General features: G+C 40.7%; 2 protein-coding genes across 3 annotated transcripts in view; one reads left to right on the top strand and one right to left on the bottom strand.

The window, feature by feature from the left end:
* Positions 1 to 11927, bottom strand: part of LOC144023838 (kinesin heavy chain-like) — an 86794-nt gene extending 74867 nt beyond the window's left edge. Inside the window, exon 1 of the mRNA XM_077529744.1 lies at positions 11389 to 11927. Within this exon, the coding sequence (XP_077385870.1) occupies positions 11389 to 11517 (129 nt within the window). The 5' untranslated portion in view covers positions 11518 to 11927. The remainder of the gene's footprint in view (positions 1 to 11388) is intronic.
* A 980-nt stretch (positions 11928 to 12907) lies between these two features.
* On the top strand, positions 12908 to 21656 carry dctn2 (dynactin 2 (p50)). Of its 2 annotated transcripts, none has more exons than XM_077529752.1 (14): positions 12908 to 13120; positions 13409 to 13477; positions 16909 to 17005; positions 17123 to 17184; positions 17387 to 17485; positions 17578 to 17738; positions 17937 to 18090; positions 18920 to 18991; positions 19148 to 19186; positions 19294 to 19371; positions 19688 to 19759; positions 19844 to 19946; positions 20671 to 20762; positions 21040 to 21656. In XM_077529752.1, the coding sequence occupies exons 1-14, from the start codon at positions 13085 to 13087 to the stop codon at positions 21124 to 21126; spliced, it is 1221 nt and encodes a 406-aa protein (XP_077385878.1). In that variant the 5' UTR covers positions 12908 to 13084; the 3' UTR covers positions 21127 to 21656. The 2 variants fall into 2 exon arrangements, with proteins under 2 accessions (XP_077385878.1, XP_077385879.1); XM_077529753.1 differs by having other exon boundaries at positions 12911 to 13120; positions 18920 to 18985.
* The last annotated feature ends 532 nt before the right edge of the window (positions 21657 to 22188 follow it).

Genomic DNA, 22188 nt, shown 5'->3' with positions numbered 1-22188 from the left:
GGTCATGTGGCTCATAAAAGGCCAAAAACAAGCATGGCATCACACATTAGCATAAAATGAATTAACAGAAGAGGTGAAGAGGTACTTTAAAAAAAAAAAAAAAAAAAGAAAAAGGCACACTCACTCGCTTCCACTTAAATATTCTGCATGCCAACCGGGTGCCGCAACACATCAGCATCACGAGCCCGCAGCCTACAGGGGTGTCGACTGGGACCACGGATTAAAATAAATTTGCGATAAAAGGTTGTTTTTTTTTAGGGAGACATACAAGAAAGCTAAAAGCAGGGGTAATGGATTTAGATTTTAAAATAAAATAAAAAAAAAACTGGCTGGAATTCAGTTTAATTGTGGGTTCAATACATGGATCTGTGATTAATTAAGAGGGCAGCGATGCTCACTTGACGCTGTCCACTTTCTCCGCCTGATGCCAAGCTAATGTAGCAGACGTGCGCGTGCGAAACCGTGCGCTTCGCCGCCTCCAGGGCACCGCAATGCACGAGTGGTGAGCGGATGCTGCATTCATGCGCCCTCAAGCCCAAAAGCCTGCTAGTCATGCCGTCTTCCGCTTTGCAAGGAGTGATACGGGCAGTGGACATGTTTACAGAAGTGGCACGAGCTTATCTTAAGCTCGGCACGTGTGCGGGCGGAATGGCTGCAAAGACGAGCAAGGGAAAGTGCCGGATGTTGGAATGTAAAGCAAATATTAAAAATATGTATTCATGGAAGGAGAGCGGGTGCAGGTACGTGGGTAGGACTCATTGAGTCTTTTTCAGCAGTAAGAAATTATTTTGTCTACAAATATTGTGATTGCGTCATTATTTTCATCATGTACGTTTAATACCTTTAGAAACACATTTTGCCAGTTGCTGTTAACGAACTAACTGAAGATGACATCACATGTGACAACCAATTATGGCTCTGTTTGATAACATCACAACATGACCAAACCCAGAAAAACAGGTGAGCCATGATTGGTCAGTTCCTGTTTTTTGAGCACTTGTGATGTCATTTTCAGTCGACAGCAAGTTGCAAAATGTGCTTCGAAAGGTACTAATTGTACATGAAAAATAATGAAACTATCAAATTTATTATAGGCAAAACATTCATTTTTGACTGCCAAGTAAAGTATCCCTTTCATTAAAAAAAAAAATTAAAAATAGGTATACCACTGTAAAAAAAAAAAAAAAAAAAAAAAAAAAAAAACATTAAATTGCACCAAAAAATAAAAAAATTAAAAAAATCAGTGAAACAGCGATGTTGCAAAAAGTGAACCATGTTTATTTTCTTACCTTCGTATTATACAATTTTTATTTACAGTGGTGCCTTGTGATACAAGCTTAATTTAATCAGTGACCACCCCGCTTGTAACTCAAAACACTTGTATCTCAATTAATGTGTCTTTGATGTGTTGCAGCGCCCCCACCCCAAAAAAATAAATAAATAAATAAATAAATATAAATAAATAATAAAATTGAGCACTATATACAAAATGCTATTTACCATTAATGTTAGCTAAAGAACTGAAAGGCTAAGCTATGTGGCTGTAATTCTCTTTGTTTTAAGTGCGACAATAAGCTTCAACTATACGAGTGGCATTAAACAGCATGAAGCCTCAAAGCAAAGCAACCAGTCCAGAGCGGACCCCACATCTCTCGCCAAAAGTCAACTGAGATATGCTCCAGCTCGCCAATGAGGACAACATTTGGACGGATGTGCCCTGTGACTGATCGGCAAACAGACCCGCATCTCTCGCCAAAATTCAGCTGGGAGAGGCTCCAGCTGACCTGTGACCTTAATGAGGACAATAAAGCTGTAAAATTGCGTGCGTGCTCCTTTCCCAAACACCATCCGCTCGTATTTGTAATAATCACAACCGTGATGGATAGGAGTGTCCGCCTTTGCAGGCGTTGAAGCCCAATAGAACTTCACTTACAAAAAAAAATGGCCACCGTGTCATGCCTTTAGCGTCATTACACTATGAAATACGACAAAAGTATATAGCGGCGTGGGTACGCGGCGTTGTAGACGGTGAGAGATAACAGGGCCGCAAGTCGGCGGAAGTGGATTAGCCGCGATGCCAAGCAGCGGCGGTGGCATCCAACAGGAGAAATGAGCTCACGTCTTGACCCGGCACCGCAAATCCCATTACAGTTTCCTAATTGAATCGGGTGTGCGCTGCGTAGCGAGAGCATTAGAGCACTTTAGCGGCGCTCAGGGGAGACCTTCGGACATTCCATTTGCGACTCTGCTCTCGGTTTGCAGACACCGCCGAGGCGGGAGCGGTGGCCGGATGCGAGACGATGCAGATGGCAGATGCGAGGGATGTGAAATCGGCTAGGCTACATATGTTAGCGTCAACATAAGCGATTCATATTGTTTCAATGATTTTCCATCAACAGCCGTACGTAAAGATTGGAGCTTAATATGTCTCTGTATGTTGATTGGTCTTCTTTTATAAATTATTTTTATCCTAAAAGTGTTTTATATACAAATATTTACTTCATACTTTATAATTAGTACGATTTATCACTAATCTACACTAACACAATGATAGACTAAGGTATGTTTCAACAAAGGGCATAATAGTTTTGTACTTTTCATTATTTTGAATTAGTCTTTGACTTCTGTTTTTCAAATTAAATTAGTTCCAATTAGTTTTAGAGTGGGTTTGTTAGTTTTTATTTGTATTTTTTTCGATTATGCTTTGTTTTACTTCACATTAGTTTTAGTAACACTTTTGTTTTGTTATTGAGCATTTGTTGAGTGCAAGATAAAAACATAAAATAAAAAGTCACAGAGCGTATTGTGCAATAAAATAAAGTACAATTCCCAAATAATGACCATTTGACTTTCCTTCTTCCAGAGGCCATAGAATCATACAGAAGTTCTATTTCGTCCCTCCCGACCGCCAGGTGGCGGTGCTGTAACCAGCACGGAATTCCCCTTGACGAGACAGGGGAATTCTTTTTTTTTTTTTTCCTTTTATTATTTTTTTGAACATATAAACAAATGAACAGCAGAAATAAAACAGAAAACAACAACAATCAAAAGAGAAAAAAATCCCAATAAAATAATCATTCAATCAATCATAACTTACATGTTCAAAAGGGAGTAGGAAGAAGTTAAAAACTTATCTAGTCCTACCCCTTTTACTCAATATATTTAAACTTATTTCATTATTAATACAATTTTAATTTACTAATTATTAAAAAAAAAATAAAAAAATAAAAAAAAAAAAAATAATAATAATAATAATAAATGATATATATAATCCAAGTTATATTTATATATATACATATATACATACATACACACATATATATATATATATATATATATATACATATACACATATACATACATACATATACACACATATACACAAGTGCACTTAACATATTCACATTTACCAAAAACATATATACATAAATTTACTAAACATATACACATACAAATTCCGTGCTGGTTACAGCACCGCCACCTGGCGGTCGGGAGGGACGAAATAGAACCGTAGTTTTTTTTTTTTAATTACTCATTTACATTCATAACTTTCGTTATACTACATATAAAATCAACATCAAACGCTCATGCATAAAAGTAACTGTCAAAGATGAACATGAACATTTTTGCTATACTGTAATACAACGTAGTAACTAGTAACAATGTTACTAGTTACTACTAGCTTTAATTTGATTTTATATCAGATTCATTCATTAAAAAAAAAAATAGTTATGATTATTTATTGTGTTCATGATCTCAGTTCTAAGATACTGCACATACAAATTTGGGCGATAGTGAACCCTGCTGATTCGCATTTCACTTTTTAACATATTCACATTTTTATCTGTGAAATCAAACCACAGCTATTTGCTGAAACTGTTCTTTCTTTAAAGAGATACTTGAGTCATTTCGCTATTTTCAGCAGTAAAAAGTTAAAGTTTTGTCTATAAATAATGTGGTAACTTCATTATTTTCCACGTACAATTAGTACCTTTAAAAAGTAATTTTTCTACGTGCTGTTGACTGATGATGACATCACCTGTGCTGAGGAAGTAGGCAACGGCCAATCAAGGCTCAGTTTACTGACTAAACCCAGAAAACAGGTGAGCCATGATTGGTCGTTAGCTACTTCCTCAGCACAGGTGACGTCATCATCAGCCAACAACAAGTAGAAAAATTACTTTTTAAAGGTAATGCACATGAAAATGAATGAAGTTATCAAATTTGGTCAATCAACCCCATCAGTGAACATACAAACTTTTAAGACTTTGTAAGCACGCTGGGGAACGGCAGCCAAGGAGAGCTAATCTATAGAATTGAAAATAGTGTGCAGAAAATAGCGGATCAATAACTCTCTTGTGTGCACATTTAGAGAGGACCAGTTAACACGGCTGAGGGATGCAAATTCAGCGCAAAAGAATTGAGCAGCACTTCACAATCACTTCACATTCTCGCCTTAAAATATCGGCGGCAAATTGACAAGCCAATAATGTTCACGGTCAAGCCTTTATTGTTTTTAACGAGGTTTCAACACTGGTCAGGTTGGGACTATTTTGTGGAGAGATTGGATTTATTGGGTGGAAACTGGCGCAGTGGAGCAAAATACACCAGCAGACGTGCAAAAAAAAAAAGAAAAAAGAAAAAGAAGATAGATTCTTTCATGTACTGTACTACGTGGGGCGGAGCTCGGAGGTTGTGACGAGAAAAGTGGCTGCCACTTGTGGAAGGGAAAGTACAGAGTGTAAAAAAAAAAAAAAAAAGCAAGTTCTCAGTAAAACAACTGAAGCTCGGGTTGTAATTTCAATCAGTGTGGCAGCACTTCATTACATTAAATGTGGTGCATACACAAATAGAAAACTCTTCATTGGCATATACTGTATGTGTGTTTAAGAACAAGATATTGTATGTGTATAATATTAGATTAGACCCTGGGGTTGATTTGCAAACAGTCCAGGGTGGATCCCACTTCTCTTACCAATAGTCTGTTAGTCTAAGATCCAGCTCAACTGTGACTCCACTGATGGTAAGTCGTACAAAAAAAAAAAAAAAAAAATGGATGGATGGATGGATGTGCCCTGTGATCGAGTGGAAACCAGTCCTAGGTGGATCCCATTTCTTTCATCAAGGGTCTCCTGTGGGGCTAGGCTCCATTTTACCGATGATTCTACTGAGGTAGGATAAGTGGTGTAGAAAATGGATGGATAGATGTTTTATGAAATTGATCGGCTACTACTCCGGGGTAGATCCCGCTTCTATCACAAAGAGTCTGCTGGGCTCGGTTACAGCTCATCTGAAACCCCACTGAGGATAAGTCATACAAAAAATAAAAAATAAAAAAAGAAACGGATGCATGGATGTGCCCTGTGATTGAGTGGGAACCAGTCCTGGGTGGATCCCTCTTCTCTTATAAAGGGTCTGCTGCAGGGCTAATCTCTAGCTTATCGGTGAACCAACTGAGGACTTGTGGTATAGAAAGTGGATGGATCAATGTATTATGTAATTGAGGGTGCTACTAGTCTGTGGTGGATCCCACTTCTCTCACAATGCGTTTGCTGGGCTAGACTCCAGCTCATCTGAAATTCCACTAACGGTAAGTCGTACAAAAAAATGGATGTATAGATGTGCTGTGATTGAGTGGGAACCAGTCCTGGCTGGATCCCACTTCTCTCATCAAGGGTCTGCTGCAGGGCTAGGCTCTAGCTTATTGGAAGGTAAGTGGTACAGAAAATGGATGGATGTGTATATTTTGTTAATGGTGGGCTACTAGTCCACAGTGGGTCCCACTTCTCTCATCAATAGTCTGCTGGGCCAGTCTCCAGCTCATTGGTGACCTACTGAAGATAATTGGTATAGAAAATGTAATGTAATGTAATGTAATTGATCAGCTACTAGTCCAGGGTGGACCCCACTTCTCTCGCCAACATTCAGATGGGATAGACGACAGCTCACCTGTGATCCAAATGACAATATGTGGTCTAGAAAATCGATGTGCCCTGTTGAGTGATTTGGGTTGACCTCACTTCTCTCACCAAAAGGGGATAGGCTCCAGCTAAACTTTAACACCAAGTGATAAAGAAAATGGAAATGTGCTCTGATTGACTGGTGATCGATCAAGGATGGACCCTGCTTCTCTTGCCAAGTAAGCTTGTATAGGCCCCAACTAACGCTATAAAATATGGATGGACAGATGTATGTGCATGGAAATGATGCTGATAGAAGGATTTTGACCTTTTCGCACTTTTATTTTTGAACACACCATTATTATTCAGAACAAAACATACCGTACCTGAGAATGTGATTTTATGGGAGAATCATTTTTAAGAGGTGAAGGCGGTCCTCGGGGGCATTAAAAATAAGCCACTAAATTGAGAAAGTAATGACCCACAGCCGCCGCCGATGAACGTCCACACAGCCGGTGACCTATATTTTAAAAGCGCCACCAGATTCACACCACAGCGGAAGGTTAAACGTTGGCCAACACTTTCACCATCTTATAAACTGTGAAGAAGAAAAAAAAAAAAAACGATGCCACTTGCCACTTCAGCTACACTCAACTCAAGCATATCTCTGGAATTAAATCACGAGGGTCCACGACAATTGCCAGGCAAACGAACCATCGAATCACTTCATTTTCCCAGCAAAAAGACTCAAGAGGATGCTGAGATGTAGCGACAGTTAAAAAGTCTGCCGGGAAATAACACTCATCTCGGTCCTAAATCTTGCCGTCGTGTATTGCTCCAGGTGTGATGCATGCAATCCATTTTCATAGTGTGGAGCCACTCGCATGGCGGCGAGCATGCGATAGAGATAAATCAACACCAGAAAAGAAAAAAAAATTGTTATCTAGAGGCGACCATTATTATTCATTCAGTTTGAAGCATGGTACCCATCTCCCCTCGCCCACAACCCCCAACTCTTTTCCCCAGCATATTAGAAGAAGGCCCCACGTGTGATGCTGCATCATTGCAGACAGTGAAATAATGCTGACAGCTGTGTCGCTACACAGCCGGGTGCAGAAAAAACAAAGGCTGTGCCTGAGGGCAGTGTGGGTCGAGTGCGGCTGTTAGAACGACTGCCATGCACCGGGACCAAAACTAATAATAGAAGCACATTCAGTCCCCTTTTGTCACATAGGTAGGGCCGAACAAATGACCGGCTTCATCGTCGTAATTACTCGCGGGAGAACTACAAAAAAGCACAACTAACAAAGCCACTGATGTGATTCACTTATGTACAATAGCTAGCTAGCAGCTAGCTATCGCTTTCTATTGCTAGCTAACGATAGATAGATAGATAGATAGATAGATAGATAGATAGATAGATAGATAGATAGATAGATAGATAGATAGATAGATAGATAGATAGATAGATAGATAGATAGATAGATAGATAGATAGATAGATAGATAATGTTAGTGTAACAAATATAGTCTATTTTATGTCACTCTGTTCCAGTACTTTTGCTCATTTTAAATGTAGTATTTTGTTTTAAATAGTACTCCTATAGTTTCATGTATTTTAGTCACCTTGTCTTTTATCTATATTATGAACGCCTCTCATCGCAGTGAATTACAGTACGATAAATGTCATGGCTGGCGACTGTTAATTCATATTCAACACTACCGCAATACTGAAAGGTTACATGGGAACGAATCAACTGTGGCATTTCAGTGTCTTTTCATCATTGACCTACGGTAATAAGACTTGCTTTGTGTACAAGTATATGGGAAAGTGCTGTCTTCTGGCAGGTTTATGGGAGGAAATAAGAAAGGCCCGGCCAAACTGGAAGTGAAGTCTGATTATCCTACTTGAATGTGACACGCTGTAGATGGTATTGAGGCCACCGTGCGAGCTGCATGAACAGGTCATGCCGCGGTTAGTCCCCTCACAAATGGAAAGATAAAGCTGAGATTTGAAAATGTCTTCAACACGTAGCTTACATGCCACAATATTAGGGACACCTGCGCAATCTATAGAGAAAATACTATAACCATATGTATGGAAGTAAAAATCAGTTTCAGGTTGGAACAGATCACACTAAGCAAAGTTGAGGAGCTAGAACATTTGCTAGATTCTTATTTCTTGATCAATAAATGATTTAAAAAAAAAATAATACTGTAACAGTCTACCTAATCTAAAATACAGAGCGAGGCTGCTTTTAGTGATCACATAAAATGTCTAAGTTGAATTCATTCTTGAAGGACCCCTGGAAATGTCCGGGATGACCCTAAAATGGCTGCTTTAAACCAAAATGGCTGACTGCATAGATTCTCGAGACTTGTTTAGTGGCGGGTCTACTCATGACAGAGGTGTACAAAAGTTCATGATGCCAAGTGAAACTGGCTTCAGGCTGAATTTTCAAACACGGTGAGTTTGCCTTATTTAGCTTCACTGCATGAAAGACTAACCAAAAAAGAAAAAGAAAAAGACTTGTCACTATGACACTGTGAGTATGCCAGTAAATAACTGCAATGGTACGTCTTTTATCAGTCAAGCATCACCACTTCCTCATGTTCTCCAAGACTCCCCCACCCCCTGAGATGTTCTTCCATCCATTCCGAGCACAACAACAACAAGAGTCCTCTTCACATCTCCTCTGAGCCTGCCATCAACAGCTCGGATCACTGTCTCCTAAACCTCTTAAACCTCCAAGTGGACCAAAAATGTATGTTGCCGTCTGAATTAATTCAGAGCATGAGCATGTGCCTGCCTGACATTTTCTAACCCTGTCCTAATCTGATAGCAGCTGCCTGAAACACACTCGGGAAATTTTCTCTGAGATTATACCGAAGGCTACAGAAACTAACATTTACTGTGCTTTATCCATCCATCCATTTTCTTGACCGCTTATTCCTCACAAGGGTCGCGGGGGCTGCTGGCGCCTATCTCAGCTGGCTCTGGGCAGTAGGCAGGGGACACCCTGAACTGGTTGCCAACCAATCGCAGGGCACACAGAGACAAACAACCATCCACATTCACACGCACACGCACACCTAGGGACAATTCGGAGCGCCCAATTAACCTGCCATGCATGTCTTTGGAATGTGGGAGGAGACCGGAGTACCCGGAGAAGACCCACACGGGCACGGGGAGAACATGCAAACTCCACCCAGGAAGGCCAGAGCCTGGACTCGAACCGGAGACCTCACAACTGGGAAGCGGACGTGCTAACCACTCGACTACCGTGCCGCCTACTGTGCTTTATTTATTTTTTATTTTTTGCAGAACTAAGCACATCTCACACTCAACTTGCCCCCCCAAAAAGTAATTACGAGAGCAAAAAGATCAAGAGTAGAATTGCTTTCGTGATTACTTTTGTCAGAATGGAGAAGAAAGCGCCAATTTGTTAGCAGGCTGCTTTGCCTTTCACAAGTCATTTGGCTCTGAATACTAATAAATAATACAGCCGGCGCCTTGGATTATAAAACCATTTTTATAGTAATAGCAAAAGGAAATGGAAGTCATCTGTTGCAGGGTCAAACTGTCGCCATCATAAAACCATTATTAACTCTCCAGGCACAATTTTAAGGAATGTTTCTGAACCACAGTTAGGATTAAGTTTTAAACTTATCAATAGAGATGTTGATGATAAGCGTGATATCGTGATATTAAAACTGCCACAATATCGCCGTCGTCATGTTCACAATATTTAAATGCAACACATCTGTTACAAAGCTCAGGTTGATTTGCAATTTGTGCAGTTCTAGCACCCTCTGGTGGCTAGTTTTTAGTGCAATTTAATTTTCATTAGGGATGTTTTGGCCCTTCTATGTTTAAAATCGACACTAATTGTCAGACGAAGGGGAACGTAATATGCTTGTGAAGCAAGTCAATATGTGGAGGAACTCAATGTGTGCGTACATTAACAACATAATAATAATATAACATTGCTGTTATGTACAAAAGCACAATATTGTGCTTTTTTTTGTATCAGCCCTTTTTTTTTTTACACTATTGTGACCTTTTTTAAGTATCGCCAAACTCCCCATGCACAATATCGTGATAATTATCATATCGTGAGCTTGAAACACTAATTATGCAAGTTCCTTTTTGATGAAACAAAATTTATTAAATTTATTATTTTAAAATAAAACAAAAAAATGTGTAAATGTGTACATTTAAACAATTCAAACGACTCAAAAATATAATTAATAATCCTTTTTTTTTTTTAAACGATCATGCTGATTTTGTAATGGTGGCGTAATGAAATTTTAATTGAATTTCGATGAATTGCACAACCCTAGCCAAAGAAAAAGAAAAACAGTCAATTAGTGTTAAAAATATAATAAAATGTTAGCATAGTTATCTCACAGTTAATAGAACAGCAGAACAGTGCCTCCGAGTTCTATCCTGCTTCTGTTGCCAAAATTTAACTGGGACAGCTGTCGCTCACCCCAGCGCGACCCTAATTAGGACATGTGCTATAGAAAATAGATGGAGAGATATTCCCCGTGATTGGCTGGTGACCGGTCCATAGTGGACCCTGTTTCTCTCACCAAAAGTCAACTGGGACTTTCCAATTGTAATTAATGAGGACACAAAGTATAGAAAATGGATGGCTGGATGAGTCCAGTTGATCGACTGGCAAACAGCCTGAGGTGTACCCCGCTGCTCTCACCAAAATTCACCTCGGATAGACTCCAGCTCACCTACCACCCTAATGAATGAGATCGAAAGCGGATGGATGCATGTTGATTGCTAATATTATCACTGACGGGTGTACGTGAGGACGCCAATTTTCTGCAGTCTCCACTATCAATTCCACTCAATCCTCACACCAGATGGGTGTGGATTTAGACCTCCCATTCAAACAATGAGAACATTTGCATTTAAACTCCCCCCCACCACCACAACCGAATCCTCCACCTGCTGCCTGCATTGTCACATGGGCAATCCCCGGTCCCATCAACCTCAGGTATACGAGCATATCGCCATGTAATTGAACATGTGTGCAGCTTCCTGTGGCTTTTCCATCTGCTGCTCCAAATCAGCGTGGGTAATCGACAGCCATATAAAAAAAAAAAAAAAGAAAAAAAAAAAAGAAACAGCACTCCCAACGCGTATAATCAGGACTCCCATTTGACTGGCAGCAGCTCGTAATTTTCAATAAGGCGTTGCAGTGTGGCCTCAGTTAATTCTGACACAAGGGGAGGCTTTAAAGTGCATGACAGAAGCGTGACATTTAAGGTCAGAGCAAAAAAAATGTTGTAAAACGTGACATTCCCGTTCATTGATAGTTTTTAGGTTGCAATATTGATCCATGCCTCCTTCAGAAGCTTTTAAGCTGCCAACAGTGTGCATTAGCATTGATTAACATGGTGAGAATGTGGAGGCTCATTAAAGAGAGAGAGAGAGAAAAAAAAAAATCATATCATCAACATCAACTTACCCCAAAGAGAACAGTGTCTTCACCTTGGAACAGTGGGATGAACTTATCGCCACGTAGGATTTCCGACCGGTTGAGTGGACGGAAACGACACAGTACCTTGATATTGCATTCTGCATTACTGTCAGCCATTGTTGTTTTAAAAAAATAAAATTACAAAGTCCACCCCTAACCCCCAAAAATGGAAAAAGCAATAAAAGAATCTCCCTGCAACCTGTTCCCAAGTGGATGCTGGCTTATGCACTCGCAAGGCAGTGCATTTGCAAGATTGGACTATATACTACGAGGGGTTTTGTGGCATTCAAAAGCATGAAAGGAAAAAAAAACAAAGAGGGTTGGAAAAAGAGAAAGAAAGAAAGACAACAACCCCAAGGCTCAATTTGGTAGGTGAACAGATGGCGGAGTTACACTGGGGGAGAATAGTCCAAACTGGTCCGGTCGACAGCGTCTGCAAAAGCAGCATGCTCTCTCGTTTTCCTCATCTCACTCTCTCACTCTCTCTCTCTCTAGGAGTGGGCAGGGCATCCGACATCCTCTCATCAGCACCACAAGATGAAGAAGAAGCACTCTGACAACATCCAGCCCTCACCCCTCCACACCCGCTTCAAGCTTCCACTACTGTCATCGTTTCACGTTATTTTATCGGAAAGTTCACCACTACAAAACGGAAACAAATGTGTGTACTCGACCTAAAATGGGTTGCCAGGTCAGTTCCTAAAATACCCTCATTTGGAACACTTGCACCAGCTTAGTTTTGCTCTGTGTTTAGTTTTTGTTGTTGGAGTACACAAAAAAAACATGTGGACCTATATACAGTAAATAAAGCTGTCTAAAATAAATAAATAAATAAATAAATAAATAAATACAACATTTATACTCTGGTCTCCAAAGATTAAAACACAAATGTGATGCAACGACTAAAATGATGTCTATGATAATACATGTCTTTTTCGAACAATTTATCCATGTTGGTGGCCACTTTCACATAAAACTCACACACACAAAAACAAATACAGTATATTGGTTATATTCAAGAGGGCATCTTAGCATGTTAGCACAGTTCTTAACGTAAGTTACGTATTACTTGCAGGCGCAGCCAGCCGATCTTTTGGCGATAATTGAAATACAGTATTGGCGTACAGCATTTATGGACCTCGTCTGAAAGGGGGCGGGGCGTCAAATCTGGCAACCGCTACTGGTTGGGCTGAGATATTTGCTTGGATCTTTGGCGCCATCGCGTGGCTACTTTTGTTACAACTTGTGCAAAGAAATTGAAACGTGGTATTTTTAATGATTGTGTGAAAAAAACAAATGTTGGATTTGATTTTTGACACTGGCTACCAATAAAAGTTGATGATTTTAACGCTAAATCCGTTTATGTCTTGGCTAAACAGTGCGCAAGCGCATGAAGGCTACGTATTGCTTAGTGTTTGATTTGTTGACCGGGATGAGCCGTCTTTCTCGCTTACACCTGGTGGAGCCAAAACAACACCGCCAGTGAGCGAAGACGATAAGTAAACCGAACGCACAAGCTGTCAGACGAAGCCAAGCCAGTGAACGCCTCACCCAGTCGCTGCAGCTCGGCTCTGCCAGCGGTCGACTTTTTTTTGGGTCACATTTGGATTCACCTAATCGATAAATAACACATTTAGTGTCGTCTTTTGCGTTGTGTCGGTATCGCGTTTTGTTTTCACGCACAATGGCTGACCCCAAATACGCAAATTTACCAGGAATTGTAAGTGGCCATTGACATTGCTTTAGCAGGTTAGCCTAGCTTCGGCTAAGCCGACTAGCTTTTGCCAATATTGAGTCAGCTGTTTTATTAGTGTTATAAATTGATATAAATGGCATAAATGCAAGAGTCTAACTGCTAAATCGTGTACTTGTGGTGCACTAAAAGCCATCATAAGGGAAGATCTAGACAAATTTGTATCTTGTTTGAATGAGTCTGGGCGTTGGCCAGGCTAAAAGATGCTGCTGGTCGTCTATTTTGATTCTAAATGTTATTTTGTTCTTTAAATAGGCTTTTAACGAGCCAGATGTGTACGAGACGGGTGATCTACCAGAAGATGACCAGGCTCAGTTCGAGTCGGTAAGTTATTTGCTGTAGATTATTTTATTTTTTTTAAGATAATTATGTATTTTCAACCCAATTACGTCATAATTGATGGACGCATCCTAATTTGTAGTACAATTGCATTAAAAAAAAATAATAATTCAAAATAAAAATAATAATAATTCAAAATAACTCTTCATTTTGAAAGTAGAAGTTGCTGCAGCTAATCCGTATTGCCAACCTCGACCATGACTATAAATACTGTATCATATTTCCTCAGATAGTGGCCTTCTTCAACTGCATAATACCAATAATTTATTGGAATATCTACCTAGGAGTTAGCCATAGGCATGGGTGAGAATGTGTTTGCTACTTATTCTGCTTCTGATTGGCTACCAGGATGGATGGCTAGACCCCACTTTTCTCACCAAAAGTCAGCTGGGATGTGCTCATCGGCTTATCGTGACCCCCGTGAGATCATAGAAAATTGATGAATGTACTCTTTAATTGACTGTTAACCAGTCCAGAGAGTACCCAATTTCCCTGTAATTGGAAATTTTCAGATGGAATTGGACGATTTCAAATTGCCAATTGGTAATAATGTGAGCATCAGTCATTAGTCTATGTATGCCCTGGCGACCAGTCCAGGGTTGTCCGCATTTCAGTTAATAGTCAGCGGGGATAGGCTCAAGCTCATACTTGACCCTCATGAGGACAAGCATTATAGAAAAGGATGGATATATTACAATTCAAATCTGAGTGATTTGTTGGCTTAGTGTAATGTGAATAAATGTTTTTAGTCCATCCCTTTGCTAACTTGGCAGATTCATTTTGAAGAATTAACTGCTTTTTAGGGCCATAATCAAGCTTTCCAGCTCACACATGCAGCATTTCAACGCATGGTGGGGAAAAAGTTGTCTGGGTCACTCTCCAATTAATTAGGGCATGGCTTCTACAAGAGCGGAAGCCACTATTTGAGGAAGTCGGTACAACTAATTGAATCAGTTTTAGTTGCAAATTTGATCCCAAAATTATGTTAACTTTTTTTTGTGTTGTTTCCTCACTACTATGGTATAGGGGTTATAAGCTCAAAGAGTGTTTTTTGATAGATTTCAAATGTTTGGACTCCTGACTTGAAGAGTTAAGACCTAATTGGCATTTTCCCTTCCATGTCGGTCTTCCCATCCCAATGCCCTTGTTGTTTTGACTCTAACCCACCTCCCCTCGGATCCTAGCTTTTGCAAGTAAGATTGACCGCGTTTTATTATTTTATACTCCCGGTGGGCTTCAGTGCTGTGTTTTTGCTTGCATGGTTTTTCTAATCACACTTCCACTTTTCCTACGTGTTCATTTGAAGGGAATTAGGAGACTCAAATTGTAATTGCAAGGGCTCAATAGTCTTAATGTATGTGTTGATATTTTAAAACTTTTCAAAAAGACAGGATGAAGTGCCTGCCCGTGTGTTCAAAGAAAGGAGTGTTTGTTTGTGTTAAGAACTGTATTTCCACCCCCACCCCCACGCCCCCCTCTCGCTAACGTGTCATGCTGTCTAGCAGCTGCTTCATGGCTAACCTCACTTGCTCTGACTAACTGGGCTGTTTAAAGGCCTCCACGTGCTCCACATCTTAATAGCACCTTATCTTAATATCAGGCTTACTGCATGTGACACAAGTTTTTTTTCACCACGAGCTATATCGAACTATAACAAGGAAAAGTTCCACATCTGGTGTCACAAAAGATATTTGAAATTCAAACGGCAAGTTTTCAAAGTAATCCCCTTGGGGTCTCTTCATGCACTCCATGTCAGATGCTCGGTGTATTGTGAGACAACTGTCACTTTTTCTCTTGCACGAACAAAGCAAACGCCGCAGGGTCGTACTGATTGATCATCTGACCCAAGCTGAAGGGGAAAACTTGTCGTTTGGGTTTGAAGCATCTTTTCTGGGACTATTCCAGGAACTTTTCTGACACTTGTTGGGGATGATCAGAGAAATGTAGCATTGAGTTTCAAATTGTGTGGGGGAAATCATGTAGGTTGTTCCTAAAAAATTCTGTCTTGCGATGTTCCAGTTGCCAAATGTGGTGATAATACAGGGGTCCACCGTGGTTTACGACAGAATTCAGTTCCTAAAGCAGCAACGTAACGTGGAGTCAAGGCGTAAAAAGGGGTTTTAGAAAAAATGGATTGTGACGGGGCTTGTTAATTTGCACCAGGAGCTCATTCCATTGTTTAGGACCAACAAACACAAAGGTTATTCCCCCTCTGAGCGTCCGCTTATACTCTGCTAAATTAAATTGCACTGCTCCACTTTTATGTGTGGGAATGCATCAGAAAATCTTCAAGATTTCCTGTGGGCCATGTCACGGTTGTCCATGGCCATGTATTTGCAGTCTGTATATATAGTGTGAAAGAGGACCACCCCCCGCTCACACTGTCACAAGTGGGGGAAGAGAGAAAGAACTGGAGATATCCTTGATGATTTCTGTGTGCTCACTGAAGTATTCACTGCTTTCTTTCTGATCGTCTTTCCCTGATCCCAGTCAGCTGAACCTGCTCTGAGTGTGCGCGTGTTTGTTTGTGTGTGTGATTGTGATAACCGCATTAATACGTGTTGTCTCTCTCTCCCACCCTGCAACCGTTTTATGCTCTTTCTAACTCTCTTTGGAAACCCAAGGAGCTGGTAAGAGCCTGACTAACCCTGCTCGTCTCCATCCCGCCCCCTCCTTCCATCAGTGTAGCCTTCCGAGTGTCACCTCGTTTTGATATTGTCTTGTCTGTCAGTGGTGTTTTAATCCAAAGTCTTCAGTTCATCATCATAATTATCAACCAGTCAACACTATCGGTCCCTTATTCCATTCACGTACCGTAGTGTACTTGATGTTCCATTGAGTTCATTATGAGTTCAACGTTTTGAAGATGGGTTTTAGTGCGACACTGCTTTTTAATCATACTGAAATCACAAAGGAAATCCTGCTCCAAACTAATTTGCATCGTTTTAATTTTGTCATTCATTTATGATTCATTCATGACAATCATTTTAATTTGAAAGGAAATCTGTCTAAAGGGAGTTTGTTGGGTGGTGGTGATTAGATTTACCTGGCAGTTTTCATTACTTACATACAGGGGGGTCCTTGGTTTACAGCGGTTACAAAGTTCCATACCTACATTGGAAACCTGAATGTACACATATGCTGGAATGCAGCATCCGTCTTATCTCGTACACTAATACAGAAGCCATAATTGCAGTAAACAACAAACGCATCTATGCCATAACTATAAAACAATAAAACACTAAGTATGGTGGTAAGTGAGCATGATGTATGCACAAACTAGTTCATTGCCCACCTTTCATAGCCTCAGAACGTTGCACAAGTCTACTCTGGATCCTAGTAAACCGAGGACCCCCAGCATGTATACATTCTGCACACACACGCACGTCTGATTTGTTTTGTCGCCCCAATAATAGGAAGAACTCTGCAGCGACAGTGTGGAGAGAATCGTGGTCAACCCCAACGCTGCTTACGACAAGTTCAAGGACAAGCACGTCAACACCAAAGGACTTGGTCAGTTTCTATTTGATTAATGGACCCAAAAAAAAAAGTCCACTTAGTGCTCAGGTTTTTCCATTTAGACTTTGTTTTTGACTATTTTCCGTGGCCTGCTTGCTTTGATTTGTGCAGACTTCTCAGACAGAATCAGTAAAAGCAGAAGAGTGGGCTACGAGTCTGGAGAATTTGAAATTGTGAGTACATGTTACATGCTTTTGATTCTGTTGGGAGGCATGCAATCAGAGAGTAAAATATTGAAAACTTGATAACTTCCTACTAACAAATGTTTTTGTTTTGTTTTTTGGCATGGATGTCCACTTATAACCAAACAAAATATGTGTATATGATATCCCTGAGCAAGCATATTCTTTATGTTCTTGCCTTGTTGCGGTACAGCTTGGAGAGGGCTGCGGTGTCAAGGAAACGCCTCAGCAGAAATACCAGCGCCTGGTGAACGAGATCCAGGAGCTCTGTCAGGAAGTGGACGCCATCCAGGTAGCCTGTCACACACACACACACAATCTTTCTTGAAGTGCAGTCACTTCTTGGCGTAACACAGTTAAAATGTTTGCGCATGTTGTCGCCAGGCCGTCACAAAGGAAAGCAACGCAGAGGAGCGGCTGACCCCAGTGGCCCTCGCGCAGCAGGCGGCCCAGCTCAAGCAGCATCTGGTTTCCGCTCACCTTGACTCGCTGCTGGGACCGCAGGCGCACATCAACCTGGCGGATCCGGACGGGGCACTGGCCAGGTGAGCTGCCGCACATGTACGGGGAGGAGAATGAAGTCATGACAAAAAAAGTGGAACGACAAACATTGACTTATTTTACTACTGTGTTGGTGATTGACTACAGGGTTTTCAAGCTTACGTGCAAATTCATGTTACGTTGTCACTGTACAGGAAGAACAAAGACCCTCTGTAACAATTTGTCTGCATCTTGTTCCTCAGACGCTTGCTCACGCAGCTTGAGGCGGCTAAAGGCAGTCACAGCTGCTCTGCGGGAGACAGCAAGGCCCAGACGGCGGCCAAGGGCCCGGATGGAGTGGTCCTGTATGAGCTGCACAGTAGACCCGAGCAGGAGAAGTTCAATGAGTCCGCCAAGGTAAAATAAATAATACAGTTGAAGCCTAGTTTATGGGGGGTGGGGGAGGTGAATTTCCAGACTCAACCACACAGTGAAAATTATTATTTGTATATTTTTTATAAACAGTAGTAGTAGTCTTTATAAAAACATTATAAACTCATTTGAATACATGAAAACGTTTGGAATCATTAAAATAGTGCTATGTGCAATGATTACCCCTAGATGGCAGTAATGTGCAAGGTATGTGTTCCATTGCCTTTGTGAGTGGACTCTACCTTGTCTTTGTGTTCTCAAATCTGTCCTTCCTGAAGCTAATGTGGGCGATTCAGCTTCTCCCCAGATTTTTCCTTAGGCGCCCTCGCAGAAGCCTTTGTCAAAGATGCGAGCTGCATTGGGAACGTAAACTTGTTCTCTCTGAGAATGCACAATAATACCAACAAGCAATCAAAGAGAGAGAAAATCCAGCCAGACTGCTTCACTATTTTTATGTACATATTTACATATACACATGTACTACCTACCTATTACATACTTGTTACTGCATTTTAATCAATATTTATTGACAGCAGCGGTTCTCCAACTTTTTGCACTAGTTACCATTCCCCAAATTTTCTGAGCTTTTCAGTAGTAGTAAGCCCAGGTGGAGGTTTTATTCCAAAAACATACATTTAACATTATTAATCACTGTGCATGATACAGTTTTAACACTAAAATATTGGAAGATTTAAAAAAAAAAAAAAAAAAACACACTAAGAGAATTTCTCACCAAAAAAAAAAAGGTGCTGGCTGAACCTCGATATAATTTAACGTCATCAAAATTAATTGCGCTACCTGGTTCTCTCTGTAGATGGCAGAATTGGAGAAGCGTCTGGCGGACCTCGAGATGGCTGTTGGCTCGGCATCAGACAAACAGGTGCCGGTACTAATTCCATCCGTCTGCTTCCTTCGCTTCAGACCTCACACACAGACACGCACAGTGTATTCATGCTCCCGTTGCTATGGAAACATAACCTCCCACCTTGATTTATTTGCCTGTGTTTAACCCACGTTGTTGTCCTTGGCGTTTCCACTGCAGGGCCCTCTGAACGCCGGCATGCAAGGAGTCAGTCTGACTGTGAGTTGTCTACCTAATTGTCATCATAGCCAAAGAACGAGGTCACACTTCAGATATGTCACTTCCTGTCACATTTCCTGATTAACTTGACCTTGTTTTTGTTCCAGGATACTTTGGAACTACTGCAGGCCAGGGTCAGTGCGCTGGACTCGGCTACTTTGGATCAAGTGGAGGCCAGGCTGCAGGTACGGTTTACGTCACGTGTGCAAACTTTTGGGGACAAATGGGGAAAATCAAGAACCAAAACTATTATTTTTAGTTACATTTTAGTTATACTTTTATTTTTTTCCACCTTGTTTTCTTTAAATTGTTCAATGCAACATTGATAAATGAACAAACCAGGGTCACTAACCCCCACAAATAGTGAGAGATGACTCCCTAACGTACAAAGAAAAAAAAAAAAATCACCATTTTCACATTTGACTTTGAGGGTTCCACTCTGTGCAAAGAAAATGTGTGTACATTATCTTAACACGAGCACAATGCTTTCCTCCATTTTAGAGCGTACTCGGCAAGATGAACGAGATCGCCAAACACAAAACGGCCATCGAGGACGCCGACACACAAAACAAGGTTGCCGCTTGCCTCGCTTTCATTTTCCTGACATGCACGTCGAGGTTTTTGCTGCTGTTTGCTCAGCTTCGGATGTGTTTGCAGCTGTCGCAGCTGTACGACACGGTGCAGAAGTGGGAGGCCATGTCCTCCTCCGTGCCTCAGGTGGTCCAGAGGCTGGTCACGGTCAAGGATCTGCATGAGCAAGGTGACGAACTCGCGAGACTCAAGCACGCGCGCAATATTGCCAACGCGCTGGTGTAATGTTGCTCGGAACCCCGATACCCACGGGAACTCGCTGACTGGGGGATTGTTTTGAGGTTGGCGGGGGTGGAGTGAATAGTTGGAACGGCGTTGAAATGTCGTCATTATGAGTAAATGGAGGGTAACACTTGACAATGGGAGAATGAGATGATTATATCACAACTTTTTTTTTTTTTTTTTTAATATGCATCAAAGCAGGCATAGATTTGATCATTTGGTTATAAAAGAAGCCATTTTATCATCATGGATATTTAACAGGAGCTTTGAGCTGCCACTTGATCAGTCAAGATGATGCTAACTTAAAACACTGAAGAGATTTTTCACCATTTAAATGAAACATGACAAATAGTACAGCATCGTACTGAGGAGGAGGAGTCTACTCGTCATTTGTTTGCTAACTGTGGCCACTAAAAGGAGCACCACGCTCATTTGGATTGCAGCATTAAAACAAGATGCCCAAACTATTTAAAGCTTTAAATTTTTTTGAAATTATGAAGTTTTTGGGGAGAGGCTAGAACAGAATTTGTCAAAGGAGAAATATGATTTGAGATATGAGCATAGTCTCATGTCAAGCTACACTGTATTTATATACAAACCATTCAAAAGTCAGTGTTCCTTGTATAAGGATGATATTAGATTAACATTTTTTGTGTGTGTCTGTGTCACAGCTATGCAGTTTGGCCAACTGCTCACACATCTGGACACTACTCAGCAGATGATCAACAACTCTCTGAAGGACAACACCACCCTGCTAACACAGGTACGGAACATATCAGCTACATGTAACCCTCACCATTCCATACGATGACAGCGAAAACTTCAAAATATTCACGGCGCATTTAATCAAGGTTTTGTGACGATGACCAATCCAGGCAACCTGTAATTAATAGACAATCTGCCGATCAATGAAAAGCAAGCAATTACCCTCATTTGGAATGTCAGTTTACATACAACTCCCGTGTTAGAGCTTTAAAGAAAAAAAAAAATAATGCTTTCCTCACCTCAAATACATCCTCTTCTCTATCTGCTCATGTCAGGTCCAGCAGACGATGAAGGAAAACCTGGTGGCCATAGAGGAGAACTTTGCCACGCTCGACCAGAGGATGAAAAAGGTGTCCAAATAAAGCTGGAGGGGGAAAGAAAAAAAAATCCATGAAAACAAAACCGTTTGGACATGAATATGGACAAATGAGAGTTCCGCATTGACTCTTTTGACCCCCGCCTCACCCACTCTCTTCTTACTACTGCTCTCTTCCTCCACCTCTGCCTTCTTCACTAAGTGGAATGTTGGGAAAGATTGCAAATAAGACCAAATTTGCTCAAGTTAATTTAACGACCGTTTGCATTTTATGATTATTAGTAGAGTTGAAGATTCAAGACGAGTCTGGATTTGTACTGTTTACATGTCCAATTAAATGGTTGACGGTAATGTTGGAAGGATATGTTAGCGATGTGTATAAAAAAATAAAACTGTATGGTCTCCAAAGAAAAGCTATAAATATGCTTCCATTACCATATTTATTTGCGTTCAGTCAGTCACTTGTATTTATCTTACGACTGGGACACTTCACACACTTTTAATCTGCTTTGTCATTGCATTCAATTCAACTGTATTGTGATCACGGAAAATTATCAATAAAACAGACTAACTTGTTTTAAGATTCCAAGCAGTAGGTGGCAGTATAGCACTTGGTGAAAGACACAAAGCGTGTATATGGAGGACAAACATCCATACGCAACTTTTTATGCATGTCCAAAAAGCATGTTTATTAATAAAGGAAGTCATACGGGGTATTCCACAGCTGCAGTAGAGAAAGAAGGGCGTGTCTTCACTGTACAGTCTGCCGTATCATGTGTTCTCATCTAAAGGGCTGCCAGACCATCTGCACTCAATTAGATCACACAACACTGTTACTGTCGAGTAAATGGAGGACTGATGATGGATAAATCTCCGAGTAAGCGTAAGTATTAGAACACTTACAATGCTACATTGCTCACATTTGCCTCCCTAAAACCAATGTTGCTGCTACAGTTACACAATTTCCTAATCACGTAGTAGGTGTTGATTACCTTTAAAAAAAAAAAAAAAAAAAAAAAATCAAGCTGTTTTACTGAAATTCTGACAGCAAAAAAATAAAATAAATAAAAACCCTAAACTGCCGGATTCATAAAATAAAATTAATCAC

Source organism: Festucalex cinctus, chromosome 8 (assembly GCF_051991245.1).
Source record: "Festucalex cinctus isolate MCC-2025b chromosome 8, RoL_Fcin_1.0, whole genome shotgun sequence".
Taxonomy (NCBI): domain Eukaryota; kingdom Metazoa; phylum Chordata; class Actinopteri; order Syngnathiformes; family Syngnathidae; genus Festucalex; species Festucalex cinctus.
Note: the sequence above shows the minus strand (reverse complement) of the source record. Positions and strands in the feature narration are given on the sequence as shown.

Coding starts and splice junctions, on each gene's coding strand:
- dctn2 (XM_077529752.1), top strand. CDS start 13,085: ATGGCTGACCCCAAATACGCAAATTTACCAGGAATT. Junction 17,006..17,122: donor CGTCAACACCAAAGGACTTG/GTCAGTTTCTAT, acceptor TGATTTGTGCAG/ACTTCTCAGACAGAATCAGT. Junction 18,091..18,919: donor AGTTCAATGAGTCCGCCAAG/GTAAAATAAATA, acceptor TTCTCTCTGTAG/ATGGCAGAATTGGAGAAGCG.